The 10,248-nt window shown below is 40.3% G+C and overlaps 1 protein-coding gene across 2 annotated transcripts in view; it reads left to right on the forward strand.

Moving 5' to 3' along the window:
* LOC121417270 (TBC1 domain family member 9B-like) overlaps positions 1 to 8,819 on the forward strand; it is a 46,663-nt gene extending 37,844 nt beyond the window's left edge. For both annotated transcript variants that reach the window (XM_041610913.1, XM_041610912.1), the window contains 6 exons: positions 211 to 381; positions 3,274 to 3,442; positions 4,815 to 5,017; positions 5,911 to 6,097; positions 7,304 to 7,410; positions 7,718 to 8,819. In XM_041610913.1, coding sequence (XP_041466847.1) covers positions 211 to 381; positions 3,274 to 3,442; positions 4,815 to 5,017; positions 5,911 to 6,097; positions 7,304 to 7,410; positions 7,718 to 8,491 — 1,611 coding nt within the window. In that variant the 3' untranslated portion in view covers positions 8,492 to 8,819. The remainder of the gene's footprint in view (positions 1 to 210; positions 382 to 3,273; positions 3,443 to 4,814; positions 5,018 to 5,910; positions 6,098 to 7,303; positions 7,411 to 7,717) is intronic.
* Positions 8,820 to 10,248: the final 1,429 nt, after the last annotated feature.

The following is a 10,248-nucleotide window of genomic DNA, read 5'->3' on the forward strand; positions in this document are numbered from 1 at the left end:
ATCTAATCGTGGTAATGATAATGATGATTAAAGTGATGATAGTGCTAAATACTGGTTATGATTAGGGTGATTGATACATTATAATTCCAATCAGTATTAACTTTTATTTCTAATGTTTTTGTACTGTGTCACTAACATTACATATTCATGTAACGCTACTACTGTACAGGGAGAGAAACCATCAAACATGTTTTTAAAAACTCTTTCCAGGAGGAGTTTCTGACCGGTAACCTACTATCCAACACACCTATCATGGACCACGCCCAACACTTCCTGTCTGTCGTCAAGCTAGACTTAGAGAAATACCAGACCCTCTTCCTTGCTCTGTCCCCCTGGGCTACTGGTTCCCATGCGGACAAGCTTGGTGTTAGATCCTTTAGGGTAAGTTAGACCAAGACCAGACTCACTTCCTTGCTCTGGGCTACTGGTTCCCATGCAGACCAGCTTGGTGTTAGATCCTTTAGGGTAAGTTAGACCAAGACCAGACTCACATCCTTGCTCTGTTACCCTGGGCTGATGGTTCCCATGCTGACAAGCTCGGTGTTAGGTCCTTTAGTGTAAGATAGACCAAGACCAGACTGTCTTCTTCTGTCCTCCTGGGCTACTGGTTCTCATACAGACAAGCTTGGTGTTCAATCCTTTAGGGTAGGTTAGACCAAGACCAGACCCCATTCCTTGCTCTGACCCCCTTGACCACTGGTTCTCATGAGGACAAGCTTGGTGTTAGATCCTATAGGGTAAGTTAGACCAAGGCAAGACTCTATTCCTTTCTCTATCACCCTGGGCTACTGGTTCTCATGCAAATAAGCTTGGTGTTAGGTCCTTTAGTGTAAGATAGACCAAGACCAGACTCTCTTCCTTGTTCTGTCCTCCTGGGCTACTGGTTCTCATACAGACAAGGTGGGTATTAGATCCTTTAGGGTAAGTTAGACCAAGGCCAGACTCTCTTGCTTGCTCTGTCACCCTGGGCTACTGGTTCTCATATAGACATGCTTGGTATTAGATCCTTTATGGTAAGTTAGACCAAGGAAATACCATACTCTTTTATTTGTTCTTTCGCTTTGGGCTACTTGTTCCCATGCAGACAAGCCTGGTGTTAGATCCTTTAGGGTAAGTTAGACCCCCGGGGGGCACTCAGTATATAATGCATAGTGGGTATGTGCCGCGGAGGGGACCCCCATTTTTACACCCAAATTTCCGTTCCAAGGCATAGCATATTTGTCTTATTGAGAAAAAAAAATAAGAAAGCCGCTCCAAGGCATAGCATTTTGTTCTTATCGAGAAAAAAGAAGAAAGAAATCTGCTCCAAAGCTTCGCATATTTTTCGTTACGCCGTTCCGGTTGCATTGATCTGCTGCTATTTTGGTGAAAAGCGGCCGCTGAGCGCTGTCCGACCATCGTCTCTGCCCGAGCGCACCCGGTGGAGGCTGCGCCGGGGCTGCACTCGCTGCATCATGCACGCATGCCCGTTCCATAGGGGTGCACACACACTGGCGATCCGTTCCAAGGACCCCCGTTTTCACAAAATTGTAGTTCAGAAGCCCGTTCCGAGGACCCTCCTTTTTACAAAAAGCCCGCTCTAAGGCCCCCGTTTTTTGTCTCGCCCGCGGCACACCCCTACCACTTTTTTTGTCGAGTGCCCCCCCCGGGGTTAGACCAAGGCCAGACTCTCTTGCTTGCTCTGTCACCCTGGGCTACTGGTTCTCATATAGACATGCTTGGTATTAGATCCTTTATGGTAAGTTAGACCAATTCTGTCACTTTGGGCTACTTGTTCCCATGCAGACAAGCTTGGTGTTAGATCCTTTAGGGTAAGTTAGACCAAGACCAGACTCTCTTCTTGCTCTGTCACCCTGGGTCATTGTGGGATGGTGTTAGTCAGAACCACGGAAGACCAACATGACTGTGCCAGCCAAGCTGTCTGTGGGCAAGCCACCATATTTTATTGTATATATGCTTTTAATACAGAAATGAATACTACTAAGAGAAATACTTGAAATAAAGTTAGGAAATGTTGAAAATGTGTTAAGTGTGTGACCCTTCTATCGTAAAATAAGAAGCAATTCACCTCTTTCCCAGCGTTAATTTTTGTGGTCTTTTTCATGCAAGCCTGTAATAAGATCCTTTCCAGGGGAATAGATGGTTTGGGTAACTTTGTTGGAATTTATTTTTAAGTTTGAGTCTTTTGCATTCAATGCTGATGTCGAGATGGATCAGTCAAGAGCAAGTAATGTGTTCAGTTTTTGGATTGAAAAATTGTATACAATATCTGTGGTCTATACTGATATGATATACTGCACTTTGTATATTAACACTGCGTTATATGAGGAAACCATCAGATATGTTTGACACCTTTCAAAGATGATCATGATATTTTGATGCTTGAAGTCTGGCGCACACTATGCGATTCATTGCGATACAAATTTCAAAGAAATTATGATAACATTTGAGATGAACTTTCCAGCAAATAAAATCTTAGCGATCAGCGTTCTGAATTACGGTAAGAACTACTAAAATCAAAATTCAGTCTAATCCGAGCCTTCCAGTAGGAATAAAAGCAAATTCAATTTTAAATCGTAATGACATCATCATCGGCTGCCACTTGGAGCCGATTTGGACTCTACTCCAACCGCAGGGCTTACCGCAAAGCAAAATTATGATTTTATTATAGCACAATCTCGAACTTCAAATAAGATAAATTTACCTCTTGGAACCTTCACATTGAAAGATAAATGCCAGTTGTGGTGACAATTTCAAAATGAGTTTGTACAGAATCCAATGAAATTACCACCAAAGTGTCTGTTTGTCTGAATAGAAAATATGTGCCAAAGGATTCTGGAAGAAATTGTGAAATTGCTGAGAAATTAGCAAATAAGCACAGGATTCGGGTCAAGCGTTGGGCCGCCATTCAAGGCAATAATGTTACACTGTCCCTCGTGCGCTTACATGTATCTCTGTTGGTGATCTTCAGTGTGAACATTTTTCAGTGTAGATTTCAAGATTTCACAAAGTTCAGTTTATGAAACTGTACCAGATCTAGGTCCTCGATGATATAGTGACAATTGAGCATGGTTTTACAGACTTTCTCGTGAAATCGGTCATTACTGCAACTACTTTCATTTATCTTTGATTAAAAATGCGATTTTATAAAAAAAAACTGTGTTGCATCGGATCGCATAGTGTGCACTTGGCTTTAAAGTGGATATTTATCATGTCCTTATGTCATCATACTGTACCACAATCTTACACTTTGAAATGAAACTTTTTTACTAGGTTTTGGACTCTGATCACGACTGCCTTATCAACTTCAGGGACTTTGCCTGGGGCATGGGGATCATGTGCAGAGGTGAGATGCCCCATAGACTCAGGCTGTTATACGAGATGCACTTACCCCCTGCCTTAACACCTGCTGATCTAGAGAGCCCCAGTGAGACTCATACTGGTAAGAAAGGGAGGTAGATGAGATGATGTAAGACCTCCAGGGGTGCTTATCATGAAACTAATAGAGAGTGAATATACGTTACAAGCTACTGAAATTCTTGCACCTGATTGGCCTCGTATAATGTTGACATTGAAAATAACGTGCTACGTTTATCATGATATGCTCCCTATGGTCCCCCTAATAAAGTTTAGCAATTAATCGCAAAATAAAATGACATACATGTATCAAGATCATCGTTGCATGCAAGTTTTGCTCAGACTGACTGGGGCAACGTTGTATAAAAACTACTATTTTGGTAACTTTGCCATCCAATGGTAATCACCATGGTAACGCTGATCAACAGCCAATCAGAATGATGGATTCCAGACAAGCTACCGTGGAGCGTTGTGGCCCAGTGGATTAGTCTCCGGACTCTGAAACAGAGGGTCGTGGGTTCAAATCCCAACCATGGCTAATTTCCTTCAGCAAGAAATTGATCCACAATGTGTTGCACTCAACCCAGGTGAGGTAAATGGGTACCTGAAAGGAATTTATTCCTTGAAACGCAGCGCGCGTAACAGCTGCACTGCTAAAGCCAGGGTAATTATGCTGCATATACTGTAGAGCGCTTAGAGACTTCTGACAAAGTAAGTATTAAGCGCTATATAAGCAAGTATGATTATTATTACCGTTGTATAGCAAAAATAATAATAGTAACTTTAATGCAATGGGCCCAGAACCGTGGCAATTTGCAAATTGATTTTTGTTTAGAAAAAAATAAATCGTAAATTGGACATTAATTGCAAATTTTGTTCTTTATTGCTAATCTACTTTTATTGAAACCTTAGTACAGTTGGTGTAAGTTATCTTGATAACCCGAGCATTCTAAATAAATGATATTTTCTATACCGTATTCAAGTTGATGTACATGTATTCATCTGTTTTAAAGTATATTCTTTTGTTAAAAATATCTTTCTACTATATGTTTGTAGATGCATATTTCAGAAACTTATTCAAGTTTGCATACATTATCGGGGACCTATCCACGGAGGATTATTCTATTGTTACTGGGGGTGCTGAGCATTGTCACAACACCCCCAGTAACAATAGATAATCCTACGTGGCCAGATCCATGTACATTATCTTAGTAATCTGCCGTCGATCGTCAGTGAGTTGCATATTCACATAAATCACAGCAATTTTTTTTTAACACTAGATTATTCAAACCATTTATTTTTTCATCTCTCCTGAGTTGAAATACTCAAAAGTCAAACAGATTCGACTTTGGTAGAATTGCCTGGACATGCTGATTAATATACTTCTTCAAGTTTGTGTATATTGTCGTGGTAGTCCTAACATATTTCCTATCTTCTTTTTAAAAAAAAAATGTCAGAATGTAGCACAGTAGACGTCCCTTCACCTGATGACTGCGATGTTGACATTGGGGGCGCTGTTGATGCGGAGGAAGCCGTTGATGCAGCGGAATTCTTCGGACCAGACACAATACCTGCCACAGCATCTGCAACCTCTACTTCGGAAACCCCTCCCATGGCTACATCTACTACCATTCCAGCATCGATAACAGCTAAACCTCAGGTAGTATTAAAGGTTCTAAAGGTATTAAAGGTGGAGCGTTGTGGCCCAGTGGATAAGTCTTCTGACTTTGAAACAGAGGGTCATGGGTTCGAATCCCAGCCATGGCGTAATTTCCTTCAGCAAGAAATTTATCCACATTGTGCTGCACTCGACCCAGGTGAGGTGAATGGGTACTGGGCAGGATTAATTCCTTGAATGCATGAGCACTGAAAGGCAGCTCGAGCTAAAGTTGGGGTGATAATAATTATAATAGCAACGCACCTGGGAATAGAATATTTCTAGATGGCACTATATAAATGCCTATTATTATTATTCTAGTCCTCTAATTGGACGATACTCTTGGGTGGTAGTCTGAGATTAATCATATATCAGATAAAGTGAAATTTAGATCTGAGAACCATTTTGTCTTCATGCCAAGACATGCCAAGTTTCATGCCTTTGGCATGGGACTCCTGCAATAGGGACTCTTGCTCATCTCAAATATTTTTCTTATGCATGGATCACAGCCTATCCCACAAATAATGCCCTATGATCGCATGCATAGCCACAGTTCCTCACCTTAAATCTCATACATCGCGTATCTTTGAACTTTTGGATCCATACGATTTTGCCCATTGCAGGGTTCCTTTGAGACCGCAGGCGCCACAAGAAAAAACATGACAATCAGCAAACAAGCCCACATCTCTGTAAGGCATGCCTTTTTTGAAGCAATGTCCAATTAGATAGGCTGTTCAATAGCACTCTTCTCGTTCAACCAATGGAAATCCTTTCTGCCATGAGGTGTGGCAAATGAGCGAGAGTATGTCGATTTTATAACACCCGGATGCACTCTAGGCTACACGTCTTTACAGAGATTCCTTCTTCTTATCATTATCATCGTTATTATCTTACAGGATTCTCCGCAGCGCTCTAGCCTTGGTTCCAGTCCCCGATCACCATCTGTGACTTCACCCTCTAAGCGTTGCAATCCATTCCTGACGAACCCCGATCCGACGCTACCTCCGCCCGATCAGAGCACGGTCTTTGATTTCCTGGGTGAGGATAGCCTTCCAGCCAACAGTGATCAGGATCATCAGAAGGGTGAGTGCCATGTATTAATCTGCTTTAACCCTGTTAAATAATCATCTGGGATTAGAGCCTACCCCCTTCCCCCGCCTGTCCTTGAGAACCCCTGAGCAGAGCTGCCAAGTAGTACGGATTTTCCATATTTAGTACTGAAAAATGAGAAGAACAGTAGAATACTGATGGTTTGATGCAAAATACTGATTTCTCAAGTTTCAGTTTTATGTTTTGTCCTATGGTAATTCTGCAAAAATACCGATTTCCTCACCAAAATACTGATTTTCAGCATTAAAAATACTGAAATGTTCTTGTTCAGGTTGGCAGCTCTGCCTGAGTAAACAACAAACAGATTTCTTGCATGAACAAGCATAATCACCATGATGTAAAGACAATATTGTTTTATAGAAAAATAATGATTCAGTGTTGGAGATTACATCAGAGGCAACGTGCATGCTGATTGCCATCACGGTTGTCTTGCAGTGTGCGGGGTAGGGGCAGGGGGGGAGGAGGTTGAATCAGACCCCCTCCCTCCACAACTGTTCAGGTGTCAAAATACATGTAACCCAGGGGCCGATTGCACGAAAGGGTCTTTTCAAGCACCGTCTTTCGTGTCGCCCATCTTTTATGATGCGCTATAAAGCGGAGTATTTCTGAAATTTATGATAAAGAATAAGATTCGTTAGCTTGCTTTTAAATCAAATTTTATACAATTTCATGATATATCGCATCATTTTGCAAACAAATATTTTGTTTATTTTAACGGACGAATTAATGTTTGCAGATGATTTATTTGAAATGCGTTTCACATGGCGCATCATAAAAGATGGGCGACATGAAAGATGGTCCTTGCAAAGACCCTTTCGTGCAATCGGCCCCAGTCTTTCAGGAAAGATTTACTGAATGATTGATGTTATAAAGTCTAATGATCCTGATCATCTTTGTGTCAATTTGTTTTAATTTGCTAGTTTTATTGGTTAGAAAATGTTATTTTTATCAATGTAACTTTTTTGGGGGTCAGTCATTTGTGAAATTTTAAGATTTTATTTTAATTGTAATCCTTTATGTTTATGGAATAAATAAAATAAAATTGGAATCGTATTTGTTACTTTCTCCCCTTTTTCTTAATTTTGTTTTTCTTTTATAAAAGAGTGCATAGGAAAGCATGTGACATAAAGCACATTGGTATCAAAGAAACAATGATATTCCTTTTTTTCTTATCTACAGCTACAGAACCTGCACAAGGTTACCAGTATTACCTCAAGAAATGGCAGCTAGAGAAGGAAGAGGAAGAAAGAAGAAAGAGCTTCAAACATCTACCTCGTATGAACCAGGTAAAGGACTGAACATACACACTAGCATTGGGCAATATTTCATGTTATAAAAAATATGTGATAAAGGAAAAACAATTTTGAATATTCGATAATGATTTTATGATTACATGGATATATTATGGTAACATGATAAGACCAAATATTGTTGATTATGAAAAGTGAGTCACAATTTCTGCTTTCTTCGTGTCTCTTTCTTTTTCTGTCTTTCTCTCTTACTATCTCCCCAGGAGCATTTTATCCAGCTACTAAAGAGCCTTTATGACATGTGTGTAATTCATATTATCTTTCTCTCTTACTATCTCTCCAGGAGCAATTCATCCAGCTACTGAAGAGCCTCTATGACATGTTTGTGGACCATCCCGAGGAGCAGGAACTCTATCGTTCCCTAGCCACTGTCGGAACGCTTCTCTTTGAGCTTGGAGAGGTCGGCAAGAAATTCTACAAGAGATCGCAGTCGTCTCCTGCAAGAACGTGGAGTGAGCCCTCAACGTCAAGCGCCTCACTCGGCGAGGAGCTCCATGGGAAATTCGTGGAGGATTGTGCAGGTCTGGCTGCAGTAGGTGGGGAGGTGCAGGGTGGAGACAACATTGAGAAGCCTAGAGAAGAGACTACCGGAGGTGAAACTGTTCAAGAGAAGGAGGCTTATAGTGGGGATAGTCTTGGGGACAGGAGTTTGGTACGAGGTGGGGAGGGAGATAACACTATTGTGGATGCCATGAAGGCTGTATCCATCGAAGAGCCTGGTGACGAGTCTAGTACTGTTGATCTCGGTGCTGAACAATGTGGCTCAGAACCTGCCAAAGTGACTGGGAAAGAGTCTAGCACCAGCACCCCCAGCCATTCTAATAGCACTGCAACGGCTCTGCCTAGGCCGGACAATCTACCGACAGAACTCCCTAAGCTGGTAGATAATGAGTGGGCGATTACATTCGAACAGTTCCTTGCGTCGATGTTGAACGAGTCTCCCCTTGTGAAATTTTTTGAGAAACCCGTGGAAATCTCCGGAATCGTCGACGGGTTTCGACAGAGAAAAGTTTTCCAAAGACAACTGAGTGATGTTAGCTTTGGCTCTTCACCATAAGGCCCTGCTTGCTCATGATATGTATTGGAAATTTATTTGAAATGCCAACCACACCAACTAATAAAAAGCCAACCTGCAACTCTGTATATGTCAACCTTCTTCAAGTTGAATAATCGTCCCAGTCAGAGCAAGTTTTGAGACAAGGGTCCCGTCTTTAAGTCTCACAAAGAATTGTGATCGATCCAATCAATCTCAACTCTGTGAAAGTCAATCAATATCATAATTATTCCTACAGGAAATAATAAAGAAGTCAACCTTCCTGAAGTTTAAAAATCGCCCCAGTCTAAGCAATGTTTTAGACCAGGGTTCTGTCTCACGAAGAATTGTGATCGATCCAATCAATCTCAACTACGTGAAAATCAATCAATATCATAATTATTCCTACAGGAAATAATAAAGAAGTCAACCTTCCTGAAGTTTAAAAATCGCCCCAGTCTAAGCAATGTTTTAGACCAGGGTTCTGTCTCACGAAGAATTGTGTAAAAATCAATCAAAATTTCACAATATCCTTTCGTGAACACAGAGAGTGTGCTGAATTGACAGTGATGAATGAATAATCATAATTATTGGAATACACTTTGAACGATCATGCATTTCATACGTTGATGTCGACCCTTTTACTCTATCACTTTCAATATTAATATAACCTTCATATTCAATCTCCCGTCAGAGTCTGCATTTCAAATTTACTGACCTGTATTTTGAAGTCGGGCTTATCTTAGACCATGGTACAACTGTGCTAAAATTATGGAAAGCCAGAAATCGTCAACATTTTCCTTACAATTACGTTGTTTGTTTTTTGTTTACTGTGCTCTATCCTAGCTCAGGAATGGTGAAGAAAGCTAGCTTATTTATCCTTAGCAAACAGTTAAGAATGATTCGAGAGAAAAATGAGCTGATATATTGAAATTCTACTGTTAGAGATTTATGACACTATTGGCTATCCATAGTTAAACCACAATCTTAACCAGAGTTTAAATCAAACCCGATTTCAGAATAGTCAATAACACTGACAAAAAAAGATTAAGTGGGTCAGGACATTTTTTTTCAAGACAGAATACTTGGGGGTGCAGTGAGTGAAGCGTCTAACACAAATCTCTTACCATTGTTGCCGCTAATGCCAATCATGTGATGATAAGTCATGTGATAAGTCACATGACAATAATATTTCAGTGAAAAAATCTTGATGGGATGTTTCCATAGCATATTAAAACCTAGTCCAGTGGGTTGGGCAGTTTCCTTGAAAATTAAGGTTTTTTTTTAGAGTACCCCATTCATGTCTTTAAATTTATCAATCTCTATGCAACTGTATTTTATCAAATACTATATTTCTCTTATAGCATATTTTATTGAAAATCCTTAATTACTGAAGAGAGTACTGAAAGCTTTACGTGTGCAACTCCCCTCCAACCATCGTGCTTTGTTTTGTGTATTCATATGATGTCCGGCATTATATCTTTAAGAAAATTATGAAGGATATTCACATTTTAATTGTCAAGATAATCGATACATCATTTTATGAATGAAATTGGTACATGTGTCACCGTGTTATTGCAAAAGAACATCACATAATTTTTGACCAACAATTCACAAATGTGCAGGTATTGGGAATTCAAATTATTCAAAACTGTTTCAGGGCAAATCAACATCATTTGTGCTTAAGCTATTCATCCCTTTCCAACCGCATTCTAAAATGATTTGTATGTAATTGTCCATATAAGGGTGCTCAGTTCAGCAATTTTTTCCAAGGTACATAC

The sequence above is a fragment of the Lytechinus variegatus genome, chromosome 6 (assembly GCF_018143015.1).
Source record: "Lytechinus variegatus isolate NC3 chromosome 6, Lvar_3.0, whole genome shotgun sequence".
In the NCBI taxonomy this organism is placed as follows: domain Eukaryota; kingdom Metazoa; phylum Echinodermata; class Echinoidea; order Temnopleuroida; family Toxopneustidae; genus Lytechinus; species Lytechinus variegatus.